General features: G+C 44.1%; 1 protein-coding gene across 4 annotated transcripts in view; it reads left to right on the forward strand.

Moving 5' to 3' along the window:
* Positions 1-18,215, forward strand: part of cdh24b (cadherin 24, type 2b) — a 170,674-nt gene that overhangs the window by 46,748 nt on the left and 105,711 nt on the right. For all 4 annotated transcript variants that reach the window (XM_085142077.1, XM_085142076.1, XM_085142079.1 and 1 more), the window contains one exon: positions 11,485-13,298. In XM_085142077.1, coding sequence (XP_084998203.1) covers positions 11,790-13,298 — 1,509 coding nt within the window. In that variant the 5' untranslated portion in view covers positions 11,485-11,789. The remainder of the gene's footprint in view (positions 1-11,484; positions 13,299-18,215) is intronic.

An 18,215-nucleotide genomic window follows, 5' to 3' on the forward strand; every position in this document is an offset into this window, starting at 1 on the left:
AAACCTGCAGAAATAATTATTCCTATTAGTGTCAGCTATACTTAGTGTTAAGTGCTAAGTAACAAATATGTGCTACAGGAAGGGGACGTTTTTGTCAGTTTGCAAACAAAAAAAAATATCATTTGCAACCCACCCAAAATTCCAGTGTTAAAAAGTGTGGGTGCTTTCCGACACTGGTTGACAAGCTAATAAGCACTAAAGCGTTGTGATGCCTTAAGCACGGAATTACTGTGGCTCTAGACTTTTTACATATTTGCAGCTGCAAACAGATATTCATTTGTAGTCAATCAAAGTATAAATTTCAGAACTATACCGCCTTCCCCCCCAAAAACCCCACACCATGTAGGCATTAACACGAAATCTAAAGCAAACATGTTCTTTGATTGAGAATCATCCCAGAGGTGCCATTACAAACCGAACAAACACTCTTTCATCATCAAAATATTACACACCCGTTTCTCCAGCAAGCCCCCACCAGAGAATATTAGTGGAAACCAAAACCCTGAACACCTGTGGAGAACACACTCAAAGAAAAAAAATTCAGTGCGCAGCAGAAGCTTATTGATTGCATCAGAGGGACATTAAAAGTAAGGCTGCTCGATCTTTCCTCTTTTCACTCTCTCCCCGCCTGGGTGGGAGATAAACATGAAAACGATCTTTAACTGTAAGCTGAAAAGAGATTTGTGCCGATTAAGGTGGAAGATGGAGTGTCATTATTCACTCGCCTCATTGGTCGGTAGCCTTGGTGCTCTTCTAAAATGTGCCATCACCTTTCCAATGCGTCACATATAATCACAGACAACCTTGCACGTGTTGTGCTTATTAATCTCTGAAACGACCCTCTCCCACCTTACCGTGTCCTCTACGCTGCCTTGTCCAACCTCTAAGCCTTCTGAAAGGAACACCCTTGAAAGGCGAACAGCAGACAGAATGAGAAAAAGATGTTATGAAAAAAACCCGGCCGTAAACGTCTTCAAGCACTTTGCAGTGAAGCAGCCTCGTTTCTAATGATGACTACCTTTATTAACCTACGCTATCATGCTCTGCAGCTCACAAAGATGACAGGTGGGAATAAACAGAGTCAATGCAAATCAGCTTTTATAGTGGGTAATTTTCATCCACCTTTTTCTCTAAAAGCCTGCAAACGCGTTGCTTTTTTCAAAATTCTCACACACACACACACAAACACACCTTTTAATGCACATACTGTTTGCACATGCACGCAACTTTGGGGAGACAAAGTCCATCTGCAATTCCCGAGGACTTCTGCTGAAATGTCAGTGCCAGTGTGTTGAAAGGATCAGATAGCTTTTTGATGTTGCGCATGCAGTCAGGCAGAAGAGGAAGAGAGACAGGGCTGATAGGCATCAGGTGTAATTTTGGTAACTGCTTTGGCAGCTGATGACTCACCATTCAGAAAACGCAGACAGAGCACCAACCTAAAGAGAGATTGGTTGGAGTCAGATGAGCTGCCTGACACACACACACAAACCCAAAACATCCCCTGACCTTTGTGCATGAAGATCATTGGAGCTGATCTGCACCTTCAACTACTCAGCAGCGAAACAGCGGAAAGGCCTAAAGGTAGATGTCAGATGCTGTTATAGTCCAGTGACACAATAATAATTTCTTGCAGCCATATGATGCGGACAGCAGTATCAGCCACCCTGACAAGAGCTGAATATGTTAGTTAAGGCTAACTAACTTTAACTATGTTACCAGCTAACTTTACATGTATTATAAAACACCTAACATGCACACACACACAGAGGAAGCATTAGGATGTATGCAGTAGTATGCACATGCAGAATCTAGACATGACAGTCACATGACGTCTGCATTAAGGCCATAGAGTGATGGGGTTGGGTGGGGTGTGGGGGTATGGAATGGATGGGTGGGGATGTTTTTCAAAGAGCTGGGAGAGACGCGAATAAAATAAAGTATTTGGCACAGTGTTAATTTTGGCCTTTTTAGCAATAATGCACACAGTCTGCTTTTTATGCATAATTTATAGTTTTAAAAGGCCTGAACGGTGAGCAGAATTTAGCAGTAAATCAGAGTCCTTCAGTGGGTCAGTGCTGTCACTGTTGGTATATCCACAAGCTCTTAGCCAGCACTTTACCTTATGGCCAGACAAATCAGACTTAGAACTACTTGAACCATTGCCAAAGCAGTAAAATATAGGCCACAAATGTTGTCCCTGTCATGACCCTACTGGCACGTCTCCTGGCACTGTGATTCTCTGGACTGTCTCCTGTCAAGATTTATTTGATCTTTATTGCACCTCTCACAGTTTATATACTGTAGCTTAAGATAAAGCAGCAGCAGCAATAGCAGCAGCGGGCCTCACATTTGCTGTGCTCAGTAGAACTCGATCTGTTTGTACCCGTGTAAATATTTACATCTCTAAATTGAAACTGGTTGCAGTATTTGTGTAGAATACTGAATATTCGCACCCAGATGCCGGCTGCTTTAACTGTTGTATAGCTAAATTAAATGCAGATGTAAAGGTTGAAAATTGAATAATATATGTCTAAAGATGCTGCTCCATACAATCCTATTAAAGTTGCTAAAGCTTACCCTGGATTCCTCTCACTTCCATGTTTTTGGTTCCACAGAGAATGAAAGATCATTTTGCAGCTGCTATTTTTGCAATGATTAATTATATATGAAATACTTGTGCACATCACATGGTGAAAGTTGCAGTTTGGAGTAAAATTGCTTTACAGTTCATGTGTGGGGGCTTAAAATCAAACTTATTCCAGCAAAACAGCAAAACTCCCACTTCTGAAACAACAGTGGTGTTTCCCTAACCCAACATCACTGTGATCTGATGGAGAAAAAAAAGACTTCCAGGGCAGCTAGATAAAGATGCCTGATGTGGGTATAACATTTACTTTGGCACTATTTTTCAACCCTTGTTGGCGAGCACAGCAGTAAGATGTTTCTTGTAATTGGTCACCAAGCTTGCACACATCTCAGGGGGGATTTTAGCCCACTTCTCTTTACTCTAAATCCTTTGACAACTCAAAGCTTCAGATCCCTCCACAGATTTTCTATAGGACTGAGGTCTGGAGACAAACTCCATGACTTTAATGTGCTTCTTCTTTGGCCATTCCTTTCTTGACTTGGCGGTATGTTTTGGGTCATTGTCATGCTGGAAGATCCATCTACAATCCTTCAGTGTTCTGTCTGAAAGATGGAGGTTCAAAGATTTTCTGTACCCTGTGCCACAAAGAATAATGTTTCCACCTCTGTCCTTTAGGTCATACTCAACTTTTCTCTTCCTCCAAACACAGCTGGCCACATCGCTGCCAAAGAAAACAATTTTAATTTCATCTGTCCACAGCACTTTCTCCCGAGCCTTCTGTGGATCATTTACATGTTCAGTGGCAAACTTAAGACGAGCCAATACATGGATGTCCTTGACACGGGGGACCTTCTGGGCACCGCAAGATTTCAACCCCTTACAGCAGGGGCGGGGAACTCCAGGCCTCGAGGGCCGGTGTCCTGCAGGTTTTAGATGCGTTCTTGATCCAACGCAGCTGATTCAAATGGCTAAATGACCTCCTCAATGTGTCTTGAAGTTCTCCAGAGGCCTGGTAATGAACTAATCATTTGTTTCAGGTGTGTTGACCCAGGGTGAGATCTAAAACCTGCAGGACACCGGCCTTTGAGTCCTGGAGTTCCCCACCCCTGCCTTACAGTGTAGTGTGTTACCAATGGTGTTCTTGGTGACTGTGGTCTCAACTGTTTTCTCTGAAGAAACAAGTTCCTCTTGTGTAGTTCTGACCAGATCCACATGGAGCACCAGACAACAGGCAGATATTTGGCCATTTTATATATCGGGAATCCTCGTGTAGTCCATTCCAGCCTCGTGCAGGTACAATCTTTTCCCGGATGTCCTTTGGCAGCTCTTGCCATGGTGGTGGACAGATTAGTATGGACAAATCTGATTCTGTGGACGTGTGCTTTATACGCATAAGATGTTGAGATCAGGATTATCTGTAATTGATTGATTGATTGATTGACAGCCAATCTGTGGAAGCCAGAGTTCTGACTGGAACAAATATTAATTTCACCACATGTAAATCAATTCATAACTTTTATGTAATATGTTTTTTTTCTATGTTTTTGGCTGTTATTCAGTCTGTCTCCATTAAAAGAAAACAACCATAAAAAATTAGAGATGGTTCATTTCTTTGTAAGTGAGGAAACTTCAGCAGGAGATCAAATAATTATTTCCCCCACTCTATGTGGAGCGTGTGGAAAGATATTACTTGAGAAAAAGGTGCAGCTTTTAAGTTGCATTCTTACACAAAACACAATTACAAAACGGACTTCCAGCTGCGTTTTGCTAAATGACCAAATAGGATGCTGGGCTGGTGTAACTGGCTTTTTACTCTTGTGTCATAATAGGGCAGGCATTCAGCAGCTTGGATTTAGGTGGTAGCTGACCTCAGTGCTCTTAATGGCAGCTCCTTCTCAGCACAAGACTGCAGTACAATACTTACCTGTAATGCAGCAGCAGTTTGGATCTTTAATTTTTTTTTTTTGGTTTTTTTGGATGTGGGGTGGGGGTGGAGTTTCTCTACCTCCTGAGAACACAAATTTCTTTTTGTGTTCTCCACCTCCTGAATTGGTGCACTGTGCTACAGTATTTGGTTTGAATATGCACACCGCTCCTGGATTACAGGTTAGAATTGTGCTTTTCGTATTTGCCTTCTCAGGGAACAAGTGTGTGCAAGCGAGAACAGCGACATACAAAGTGTCAAGGTGACAAGTGGACCCAGTTACTAAGCACGAATCACAGATGGATTTATGAGAAGCTGCTTCCAAACGTTTCTGTGCATTATTGTAAAGATAATTCAACACGAGCGAACGCTCACGTCTCGTGTTTGCTGTTTTCGCTGCATGTTCTGTATTTTAAATAGCCGCATTCTTGCTTTATGTTCTACAAGCTCTGACTCTTGCCTTTCATTGTAACCCCATTGATCTAGCTGAAAGCCTAACAAATCCAAAAACCCCTGCTGCTGCTCTCTTATACTGAGTATTTTTAGTCTTAATCTCACCAACAGGCAAACAGCCACCCCTAAGTGGACTGAATTTCACAGCTCTTGAAGCCATGCAAAACTGTAAATTCATAGCATTGCTTTTTATTGCAAAAAAAGAACAAAAAGAAAACAAAAAAAAATAGGGTTGTCACATTGTTTGCCTTGCACTTGTTTCCCTCTTTGCACTCCATAAAATAGCCTCTGGAGCGTTTTTGTGTCCGTAGGCTTGTGCTGTACACCCCCCATGAGACATTAGCACCTGCTGTCAGTATATCAGTAAGGGTGCGATAGAGACAAGGCTGGGGACACAAGCGAAAAAGATATTCATACATTAACAGATGAAAGCTTCTGTTGCTCTTCACCTCCTCACACTCTGACAGGTCTGCTTTTATCTGCCAAAGCTCAAGGCGAGGACGGAGCTGCTTTATGGCGCTTTGCACTTCAAAACTACCCTTCCCTGCAGCAGCCACCCATCAGCACCTCGCATCCTCTTCTCACGCAGATGCTTACACGCGCTCCACCATTCCACCAAACATTCCTATTTTTCCTTAATTTTTGCCCTCCTCCCCCTAGAGTTAGCCTTTGTTACTCTATGCATAATTCTTTTGCGGATGGGTGCTTTTTCTCTTCCCTCCCGGTGAAAGAGCGCTCCCTTTCTTCTCTTTGACTTTACTGTGTCCAGACAGGGAGTCCCCAGAGCTTTCTTTATTTTTCACACTTGCCCAGACCCAGATAGCAAGGAAACATTGAAACAATGTTGAGTCAATATCAGGTGACATCATTGAATCAACGTTGAAGTGTGACGTTGATCTAACGTCACTCTTGCACCCTTTTTTAACATTGAAACAACGTCAGGTTTTGATGTTGAATCAATGTTGAAACCTGACATTGATTCAACGTTATATTTTCTAATACTGTTGACATTGAAACAATGTCAGATTCTGATATTGAAACACTGTTGAGCTATGGTGTTGATTTTCCACCTCTTTCGCACAGTTGCTTTTCATTAAAACAACAGTTAAATCATGACTGGAAATCTACCTTTCTTTATAGGTATTTTAACCAATACTAAACTACTGCATGTTTATATCGATATATACCGTATTTCCCGGACTACAAAGCGCACCTGAATATTAGCCGCACAAGCTAAAATCAGGGGAAAATCCTGTTTTGTACATACATTAGCCGCACCTGACTAAAAGCCGCAGGTGTTTCAATGTTGACTTATCATATGTAAGAGAATATGCACAAAGAGAATTGTCAGGAAAGAGATGGCTGTTTGGAGACACACTCCTTTTATTAATATTTTGAAAAACAAGTTATGGGTACATATTTGCATAACTCTTTAGGTATATGTACAAGTAGCGGTAATTATAAGTACGAAACATGTACTGTGCTTCATAAATGAGTAACAAATGTAGTACATAACAAAAACCTACAGCACACCAGAAAAATAGATTCGGACTACCTTTTAGGCTCAGGCGCAGTGACACGGCTTTAACAAGAAGAAAAGTCAGTCATTCACCACCATCTTCCTGCGCACTAAAACCACCAAAGTCCTCTTCTCCAGTGTCGGATACGAACAGGCTCAGGATGGCTACGTCATCCACTCTCAGCTTTCCTTCGTTGTCACTTTCAAAACCAAACAAATCCTCGTTGTCAGTGTCAGAGTCGAACACCCTCTGAAGGGCCGTGGCGCTGTCCTCCTCTCCATCATGCAGCAGTCCAGCCCTTCGAAATCCGTTGGTGATCATGGATGTTTTCACACTTTTCCACGCTGTCAGATTCCACCGGTGGAGTTGAGCATAACTTGCTTTTCGCAAGTTTATCGCCGCTCGTCATCCACGCCTAGCGTAGCGCTACTTTGAAGTTTGTTTTTCGCGCTACTTGTACGGCACTATGTTGCCTGGCGGATGGACATGTGACCAACATACCACTCTTGAACCCCGATACTGTCAGTGTTGCCAACTCCTCAGTAAGGAAAATCGCTATTGGCTGTGCTAAAAGTCGCTAGAAGTCGCCAAATGACGTCGTCACCTAATTTGCATAATTGGTCATGCTAATGTAATTGTAACCTACGCTGTTGGAGAGAGAAGTAACATCGTTGAAGAGACATAAAGCGAGTAAAAAAAACGTCCTAAATGCAGTTAGAATTTATTTAGAACTACAAATTAAATTTCTTTTAGCAATTATTGTTTTTTAATGTCACAATTCCAACCCTGCTCCTTTATCCAGGCCTGGACCGGCAAAAGTGACCCGAAATTGGCACTCTGGTGGAGTTACTTTGTGTGTGAGAGTGTTTGTTTATAAGTAGTTTTAAACCTTGTGATCCACAAAACAGTGTAACAGTAAAAGAAGAACTGACTGCGTTACAGTCAGTGTGGGAGCAGCGGCTTCGCTCATGCGCGATTCATTTGCCGTTTGGACGCACAGGTGTGAACGTCTCCTGCCCTGATAGCAGCTGGGGGAAGACTATCCTCCGCCTGTGAGCGCTTTGGCACGGGTGAGGTGCCCAAGGCAGCACCGCTGCTTGTTGAGAGTAAGAGCGATAGCGTTTTCATGTCAAAAAGTCGTCATAAATAAGTCTCCAATAATACCAGAAAAAGTCGCCAGATTTGTCGCTAGTCGCTTTTTAGAAAAAAAGTCGCTAAGGGGGTCTGAAAACTCGCTAAATATAGCGACAAAGTCGCTAAGTTGGCAACACTGGATACTGTGCGTCTGATCACATGCCCTTCCGCCAGGCAACGTAGTGCCGTACAACAGCAGAACTAACAAAACAAATCGTCTTACAATATCACAAAAATCATGGACAATCCATAGAAAAGCCGCACCCGACTAAAAGCCGCAGGGTTCAATGCTTGTGCAAAAAGTAGCGGCTTATAGCCCGACAATTACGGTACTGTGTTTTCAGGGAGAATTCAGTGGGTTTTTTTGTATTCCTCTGACATAATTGTGCATTAGAGAGCGTGGATGAATAAGGCTTTGTGAGGTTTCTGCGTGCATGTAAATGAGTAGGTTTTTTAAAAAGAATGTTTAGTCAACAGGGCTTGGCATGTCTGGGTTTGCTCACGGTTGTGGAGAAGGCTTGGATGGCCGTGTTGCTCCTGTGGTGGTGCTCTACCTCTCCAGGGGCTACTCGGAGAAAAAGAGGATAGACAGAAAGCAAGAGGGGGAATCGTAATTAAAATTTTCAGTCTTGTTAAGTTGGTGACAGCTTGCAATCGATGGCAAGAATCTGCCTCCAATACTAACGAACTAAAAGATCATTGGAGTTTTAGGTGGGCTGGGACCAGTAGAGGGAAAATAATTAAGATATTTATGGCCTCAATTAATCAGTTCACTGAGAAACTTGCTGCAGGAATAAAGTACAGTTGGAAACTCTGAGAATGTACCTCAACTATATATTTTCTAAAACTCTAATTAGGAAGACAGAGCTCCCTGAAGCAGCGAGCAGTATGACCTTATCATCCTTATTTACTCCTGAAATCCTAGTAGAGGCTATGGTTGAGATCCCGGTCCTGATCCATGCTGGTTTCACAAGGATGAAAACAGCAGTTTCGCCATATTACATTATAAAACTCTAATGAGGAAATATGAGCTCCCTTGTGATTCAAACTGCAGCACCCAATTATCCTTACTTACAGCTGCACAGGCTGATACACCCAGGTTAATGGCATAACAGAAGCTCTCCCCAAGGTGCTCAGCACAATGCGAAAGGCTGTGACATAGATCAATACATTATATCAGTGCGTCGACTCGGTTCTGGGGGAATTCTCTCCTTTTGAAAATGCTGTAAAAAGATAAAAGAATCGAAGAATGAAAGTGGCGCTTCAAAGGAAAACGTCACATTGACAGAACCTCCCACGCGAAAATGTTTTAAATTTGTGCTCAGCTGGCGAGCGCCATGTTGATATTCTGCCCCACATCCCGCCACCTGCCCCGGGCTTGTTAACAAGGTGCCCGTGGCAATGATTGCCTGGCCATCAAACTCCCAGCTGATAAGTTCCTCCGGGAGAAGCGGAGCTCTGTCATTGAATTCACCCCTGATCACCTCCTCATGCTGTACATTTGAGATAACGCTCGGCCATACCCGGCCTCGCATCCTTGGTAACGAGCGCTTTATACATGAATTATTCTGTAAAAATCTCCCCAGCATTTTGCAGCTACTTTGTGTAAGTGCGGGATGTATATTATTCGCTGCATTTGATAATTTGTTGACAGGATTTATATGCACAATTACGGTGTTGTAGCCTGTCATCAACATGGTATCCGGCGAGACACCTGTCACTTCCAATGCTGCGAGGCCCAAGAAGGAGACTGGCTGAATGATTGAAGCCTGAGTGCAGTGAGGGTGAGGGACACAGTGACAGCACTGTGATTGACACAAATGAGAGAGAGGAGGAGATGATGGAAGGGAGCGAGGAGAGGACGCGATACTAAAACAATAGCAGGTTAACAGAGTGGATAGAGGGATATTTACAGATAGATAGGCCGTAGAAGAGACAGGTGGTGAGTGGGAGAGGTGGGAAAAAAAGCAGAGGACTGGGTGGGTGGTTGGTGGGGGGGAGGGTGCTCTCTACAGTTCATCAAAAAGGTTTACTTAGAGAAAGAGAGTGCTGGGAGACAGGAAGCTGAGAGGAAGATGAGAGAGGAAAAGGGTGAAAACTATTCCAGGAGGAACATCCCAACTTCAGTCATGCCCCAGTGAATGTGCTGACAGGGTCTGTCTGTGCCACAGCGGAGCAAGTGTCATACACGCAGACACACCACACCACACTGCACAGGGCAAGAGGAAACTGCCACTGCTTAATCCACAACACACAGCATACACAGCATGTGTAAACTTTAAATGCAGTTTTGTAGCATTTGCTGGATTAGCCCACAAGACAACATCACTGAAAAGGACACGCTCTCCACAGTCTGTTCCGTGTTTACTGAGATTACCATTCATGATTTAAAATTGTTGTAGTTTGTCTTCCATGATCCCGAAGAAAGAAAATGACCTCGAGGACGATGTTAAGAACTTGGGATCAAGTGTTTGAAAGATGTGAGAATTTTACCAAGAAGCTGTGAAATGTGGCCGTGATGTCCACGTGGGGTGTCCCCATAGACTCACATGTTTAAATATCCATTTTTTAATGCAGTCTTGGTCTTTATAGCCCTGTCTTTAATGTCCGAGTTGGACCTATTGGCTCTGTTTATTCCTTTTTGTCTGTTATTGTTAATGTATAATTGATCCAGTTATAAAGTGATAGAAGTTTTAGCTCCAATTATTGGTCAGAGAAAGTCAAATATTTAGAAGTGTTTTAATCATTTGTTTGTTTGTGTGAATCAAATATGGATTTATGGATCCAGCTTGCTAATCTTCCTAACATATAATAACTAATACCCCCCCCCCACACACACACACACACACACAAAACAAAACAAAACAAAAAAACAATCAAACAATAATAATGCTAAAGTGACACAACTGTGTCAATCTTTTATATACAGTCTATGGGATTTATCAAAGATGCCTATTGAATTGACACGACTGAATTGTTGTGTCAGAGCAGCATACCAGCAACTAAAATGTTGCATCACTCCCCGCTGCTTTGGTTTTGACCGTTGTTCTATCTCACGCGATTTCTCCAACATCTTGAAAGTGTTTTAGCGAATCACTGGCATTTGGAGTTGAATTACACTGTACACATGCTCGTCTGCCTCTGCACGCGTAGTAGCAATAAAAAGGTTTTTATGTTAATGCAATCTGGGAAATAGTCACATTATTGACTTGTCAGATGCGTAGGCTGATGTTACTGAAACACTACTGAAGGGCTCCTGCTCTTATCTTTAAACAAGCACACTGATTGATATCTGACATTTTGATTTGGCGTAGGATTTCCATTTGAGGCTTGAGTGCTTGAGAGACATGCTGAGATTCAGATGTTTACCAACCTTTTAGATCGCTCGAGGCCCGACATGCAACAAAGTGCATCCACGTCTACGGCTTGCATCTGAATTTAAATGTTAACTGACTGCTCAAAAGATAGTATCAATCGGGGTAATTAATCACATATTAATATAACATGAATCTAACTTCATGTCATAGCTGGTCTCCTTCCACTGCAGTCTGAAATCCTTGACAGTTGTTCCCATTAATAAATGCTCAGAGCAATAAGAGTTACTCTATCACCTTTCCATATACAATCGGTGATAGCTTTATCCCTGTCTGTCTCGCATAAAAACATTTCAGCGATTATGAAGCTATAAATTGAATTGCGTTCTTGCCCTAAAAAAGGTCTTTGTGAAATTGTGATTGCTGCACCGTTAAAAGGTCTGTCCTGCCTGTCAGTGACTTCTTCTACCTGTCTGTGCCTCTCCACTTTTAATTAACGCAGTGCAATGATTAAAGCTTTAACTTAATTATCTTTATCTTTTCTCTCAGGGTGTTCAACCCTCGGCGGGAAACTGAATGAGACACTTGACGAGAGGAGTGGAGGGAAAAAAAGCAGCGGAGAGAAACTTGGTGAGATAGAGGGAGATATCAGGCAGCTGGAAAAAACAGAACAAAAAGGAGAGGAGGAGTGACTGACACCTGCCCTCCAGCTCGGTGTGAAGGGCATATAATGGGAGAGTGAGAGGAAGGGCATGAGGAGAGGGAAAGGAGAGGAGAGAATGAAGACAAGCGGAAAACAAGGCCTGCCTCAAAGCAAACCTGTCTCCAATTAGGACATCTCACCACAAGACAAGATGATTACGAGAAATTTTCTCTTCTTGGTGTCCTTGTGTCTGTGGGAGGGGCTTACGAGAGGTGCCTCAGCCAGTAAAATTTTACGGAGGAGAGGAGTGGGCGGATCGCACGTGGTGAAGCTGGGGGAGAGCCGTTCTATGGACGTGAACGCGGATTCGAATGCAATGCCCGTGGTTACTCTTCGAAACCTGATTAGCCACGAGCAGGCAAGCGACGCCGGATCTTTTTCTTACTCCAAGATGTTGCAGAATCATCCTGCCCCATCTGTAGCTAATAAGGAGAGACAAACTTTCAAGCCCAAGCGCGAGGTTGACTCTGTGGCCCCGCGCACATTGGCCGCTAGCAAGGAGTTTACCCAGGATGGGAAGAAAGTCAAAAACAACACCAAGAATGCTGACTCTTCCAAAACAGGGAGGTCAGAGAAAACGTTCACAGTTCATCATAAGCCAGATCTTCACTCTAATAAAACCAAGTTTAAATCTGGCTCCAGGTCCAAAGGCAGGCCTGATTTCAGCGTCCATACTACGGGCGTGCCGGGGAAAGGTTTCAGCATAGACTCGAGCCGAAAGCTGAACCTCACTGGCAGTTACGGGGTGCTGAAGCTGCTCTCGAAAGACAACCTGGTTAGGATTGTCAATTCCCAAATGCAGAGCGTTCCCAGCCTGAGCTTTCCGAGCAAGGGCAGCCGGAGCAGGAAGCGAGATTTGATTGACGTTAATCACGGACAGCTAGAGCCTCAGAAAGTGCCGAGACAAGATATAGCTGTCACTCAGTCTCATGTGGGATATGATAATCAGACTGCATTTCCTTATTCGAGCCCAGTCGCCACTACAGATTTTAATCGGGACCGGGGCCCTGACACTCGTATTAATCCGCTAAGTGAAGTCAAGCCAGCTTTAAGTAAAGGGCAGGACAACTTGGGAAAACAGGGTTCAGATAGCGGCGATAGCAAGAGCAAACACTTTGCTCGTTTCCTGTCAACACCTCGCAGCGAGGTCAGTTTGAGCCCTGAGAAGGAAGTAATGATCAGCCAAACAGAACGGCCATTCACATCGACAAAACATCTCCCGCTGTACGTTTCCTCCGAAACAAATGAGTCTTCTCCGTCTGTGCTGACAATGCAACCCCTGGGAGTGAGACCGGGGAACAGAGCAGCAGAGTCCCGTGGAGACCCATTAACAGAGTCAGCTCACACTGCTCAAACAGATCTCAGCACAGCTCAGTACTCCGCAGATGAAGACAACAAACTTGTCAACAGCAGTCATGTCCTGAGGCTCCACCCTGCTCACGAATGGAGCCGCGTCGGGGAAGACGCCAAGACGCACGGCGCGGATCCCAAAAACGCAAAGGGCCTCGTATTTGAAGAAGCAGAGTCAGAGGTGGAAGAGGAGGAGCGCGATCGCATGGAGGTGAAGGGGTCACGGTCTCGCAGCAGGAGGAGCTGGATCTGGAACCAGTTCTTTGTGATCGAAGAATACGCCGGGCCGGAACCTGTGCTCATCGGCCGGGTAAGGAAAAAACTTCCTTCATCATTTACAAGGGCTGTGAACTGTTTTATGAATGTTTTATGGATATTTAAGACACTGTTACAAGTCTCTTACATGGCTTATTTAACCCAAGGTCCTCGTTTCAGTTACACATCTCGTACAAGAGATCATTAGCATACTTTAGCCCCATAGTCACGCTCCAAGTTTTTTTTTTTTTTTGTGCATCGTTATAATCTCGCAATTGGAATTGATTTACTTTCCTCCAATATGGTACCTTCCAGGTAGCTGTAAAAACGCCAATGAATCTATGAAGTACCGAGGCGCAACAAAAGCCCCCGATCCGGTGAGCCCAGGGGGCTCGTCATGATCACAACCAATCTACAGCAGCCAATGGGAATTGACATATCCAGGAGAATTAATAGCTTTACTTTTTCCTTCCACCATTGATCCTACCCGGAAGGCAGAGAGCAAGACAGTAGTCCGAGTGTTCCCTCATTTCCCTGTAGGTCAGCCCTGTCAGCTATCCTCGCTCTTGGTCTCAGGCCTGCAAGATCCTCCTAATGCTATTTCATTCAGACTGATTTATACTTGCTTTGACAGGATTTATTACCGCATTCGCCCTCAGCGCAACACATGCGGGGCCATAGTCCTATTGCTCAGGTCTGCAATTTATTTAGATCACTGACTAACCGTGTCTTGACCAGTACACACACACACACGCACACACACAAACATCTCCCCTCTCCCTTTTTTTAAAGAGTGAGCAGACGAGCGTGGAAGAGGTCACGTCGAGTGGACAGAAGGTGTCTCGGAGCCCTGCACTGTAATGGCTGCGCTCTCAGTCCTCAGCATGCGCCAACTGTCTCAGTACCCAGCTGCGGTAGATGAGCTAATTTATAAGCCTGTGTGGCCAGTTTGCTGAGCAAATGAATAGTAATGATCCCCGTGTGACTGCTGCAGGCTGTGAGAAACCGGTGTGCGTGTTTGTGTGTGTGAGCGCTTCAAGTTCAGAGCTTCAGCTCAGCGGGAGGTGCGTTGGACTGAAAGGACCCAAATCACATCGGATCTTTAGGTTTTAATATCCAGGTGCGGGCAGATGGGCAGGACCTCGCGGGCTTTGTGAGCAAGCCTCCCTGATGTTTAGCTAATATTTAATGTGGCTCTTTTTGCTTTGTGCTGTGACTGATGAAGGTCTGAGTGGAATGCTGGGAAGCACTGGAGAAGATGTAAGAGCCAACGGTCCAGCTTACAGATGGCACTGCGTGTAAAGCCATTAGTGCCAATCTGCTGTGTCAAGCAGGTATTTATGCCAGCACATTGTATGGCACTCAAGGAGGGAACAACGCCAGGCCACACACACACACACATACACACACACATGCCCATATGATAGTGCTGACACTTGGAGTACACCCAGAACACTATTGTGACTGTGTATTTGTGTGTGTATTTGTGTGTGTGTGTGTGTACTGGGTTAGAGATGCGTATGATTAGTTCCCTACTGTATGAGACAAGTGGCGGCACACATGTATAATGCTCTTATAGATCTTAATACGCTTATGAATTTTTAATCTCCCGCTCTGGCCCAGTGTAGGCCAGCTCTATAGGTAGAGAGATCAATGCACACTTGTCGGGGGTTTTTTTGTGTGGTTTTTTTTTTACCCTATCGAGGGCCTGATTGTGTTTTAATGGAGAAGTGTGAAGAAATTGACTGTGCAGGCCAAAACAGCTCCACCTGCCAGACCTAGCCCAGTCCAAAATCAGGCTCAGTCAGCTGCAAATACTGTTGCCTCTGTTTCAAAACAACGCATCTCGCCTAAAACCAACTACACTGTCCTTACGCAAATCGTGGTCACGTGAAGGTGTTTTTCTGCGGGCTTGCTTTAAAATACGCCTTGTGACATCGATTCATGCTGGATTTTTGTGTGATCTTGGACAGTTTGTTCCAAATAAATCTCCACTAAAGCTGGAAACTAGAGCCAAGAGTCTAATCTGTGATGTCAATAGGAGACAAAGGCCCTGCTGCTAAACTGATAATGAATTGGTGGTGTGGGTGGGGTGGAGGGGGCAACTCTGTGGACACAGCGCTGGGCGCAGTTTTGAATGGACATTTATGAGCACTTCCTCTGATTTCAAACTTTCAGAAGCTCTGTCACAAAAAGTGCTAATCTGGTCATCAATCTAAAAAGAATATAAAATGAAGCAGTCGCTGAGCCTCCAACTATCCGTCAGCTGTTGCTTGAAATATCTCTGCACTGTCAGAGATGCAAGTTTTTGTTTACTGTGGCATATTGCTTTTGGAGAGTTGTTCAGGTTCACTAGAGTTGCCTAAAAGGGCAAGAGGTGTTTTCAGCAGTCTGTCTGAGTCAGTTTTCTGCTCTCTACAAACACCCTTTCGCTCTTTATGTCTCTCTTACACCCATGCAGAGGCCTGCACACACACACAAGGGCATGCACAGGCACACAAAAACACGTGTGCACACTTGCAGACGCTGCCATGTTACTATATTTTCTCACAGTGGAGTGTCTCTGCCCCATGATAATTGTGAATTTAATTGATGCTGTCACATGGTCTGTAATGGGGTTTCAAGTGATTGCAGAGGCTGTGTGAAAGAAACACAGATTTTTCTTGAGGAGAAAAGGCGCCTCAGCAGAGCTGGGATTAAAAAAAGAAAGAAAAAAACGCCCCTTTTCTGATTAGCTTTTCTTCTCCCCTTACTCTCTCGCTGCTGAAATGCAAACTCCCTAACACCTCATGCGGGGAGAAAACGTGACATATACAGCAGCTTCTTCCTCTCTGTTAGGAAATTCCTTCTTGCCCCGTCTTCACCCCGATAACAGCGTAAGCATATGTGAGACCTGGTGTGTTGGTGAACGTGCATATATAATTCACCAGCGCAACAGGAAATGGACCTAGGCTATCGTCCTCATTAGCATATCATTTACATCATCATGAGCATACATAATTCATAGTTAGTGAAATATGCTGGTAATACGCAATTAACATTGCTGTCTGTACTATACATGGCGCTCACACTAGGGCATGGCAGGAATCTATAACATGTAGGCATCAGTGTGAAATAGTAATTAGATACTTTTAGCTCCTGACATGCTGAACAATACCAGTCATTTCTCACAGTAGTGTATACTTAGCAGCATCATTATATTGAATCATTAGCATTCACTACTAAAAATTGCTCTGCAAAGTGCATTTAAAAGATTCCCCCTGCCTCGGGGCATCTTAAGATATATAAATAAAACAGTTAGTTACCGACTGTCCTGCTATTGATAAGTCCTGAGCCTCTGGGTGCAACATGCGCACACGAGATATTGGAGAAGCGCTTGTAGGAAATCCTCGGTGTGATGCAATGGTGAGAATGAGGTTGTCATACGAAGTTAATTCTTAGTGTGCATGCTTTTTCTCTCATTTTCACTCTTGCAAAGCTTGTTCCTCATTAGCTACAAGTACATTCATTCAGCTGCATGCAGTATTTCTCTTTTATGATAAAACTATGCTGCTCAAACATTTTGAAAGCACTTTATTTCTCCATAGAACAATCATGCTGGATATCTATGCCGATATAGACTAAGTAATGTGTTAGAAACAAAAGAATGCAAGTGAAAAAAATGAAGCAATTTAGTCCATTTTACCAAAATTTCATTGCACCAACTCAAAATGGTTTGTGTGGCCTTGACGAGACAACTGATGGTGACCTGGGAGATCTTGTCCCAGTTCTGGATCAGGGCATCACTGAGCTCCTAGACGGTCTGAGATGCAACCTGGTGGCGTTAGACGGACCGAACCAGGGGCCAGTCGAGGTATCAGTTCCTTCATCCTCCAGGATTTGCTGGCATACATGAGGCCGGGCATTGTCATGAACCAAAAACGCAGAACTCACTGCACCAGGGTAGGGTCATGCATCTCATTCTGATACCTAATGGCAGTCAAGTTGCCGTTGCCTAGCCTGCAGAGGTCTTTGTGTCCCTCCAGGGACAAAGTAACAGGCAGCAAAACATTTTCTGCCTGTCACATCTGTCACATGAACCTGCTCTGATCTGTGAAAAACACAGTTTGCCAGTGGTGAGCTGAGAATTCTGGTATTCTGTGGCAAATCCTAATCTGGCACCACGGTGCTGGGCAGTGAGCACAGGGCGCACTAGAGGATGTCGGATCCTCACGCCACACTCATGATGTCTGTTTCTGATTGCTTGGTCAGAGACATTCACATCAGTGATCTGCTGGAGGTCATTTTGTAGCTCTGGCAGTGCTACAAAAGGCACAAAGGAGCAGATACCTGTCCTGCTGATTGGTTAAGGACCTTCTACGGCCCTGTCCAGTACTCCTCGAGTAACTACCTGTCTCCGGAAATCTCCATGCTCCTGAGACAGTGCTGGGAGACACAGCAAACCTTCCGGCTATGGCACGTATTGATGTGCCATCCTGTAGTTGGGCTACCTGTGCAATCTCTCTAGGGTCCGGGTATCACCTCATGCTACCAGTAGTGACACCCTAGCCAAAAGCAAAACTAGTGAAAAATGTCACCTGTAAAAAACATTCCTGTTTTGGGGGTTGTCTCATTGTTGCCCCTCTAGTGCACCTGTTGTTATTTCATTAACATCAAAGCAGCTGAAACTGATTAACAACCCCGTCTGATACATGACTGACCAGATCAATATCTCACAAGTTTAAATGAGTCGATGCTACACTGTGATTAAAACGTGTTCCTTTCATCTTTTTTCAGCAGTGTATTTCACAGCTTTAATAATAATAAATAATAATGGATTGCATTTATATTGCGCTTTTCAGGATACCTCAAAGCGCTTTACAATACCACTATTCATTCACTCTCACATTCATACACTGGTGAAGGCAAGCTACAGTTGTAGCCACAGCTGCCCTGGGGCAGACTGACAGAAGCGAGGCTGCCATATTGCGCC

Source organism: Neolamprologus multifasciatus, chromosome 18 (assembly GCF_963576455.1).
Source record: "Neolamprologus multifasciatus chromosome 18, fNeoMul1.2, whole genome shotgun sequence".
NCBI lineage: Eukaryota > Metazoa > Chordata > Actinopteri > Cichliformes > Cichlidae > Neolamprologus > Neolamprologus multifasciatus.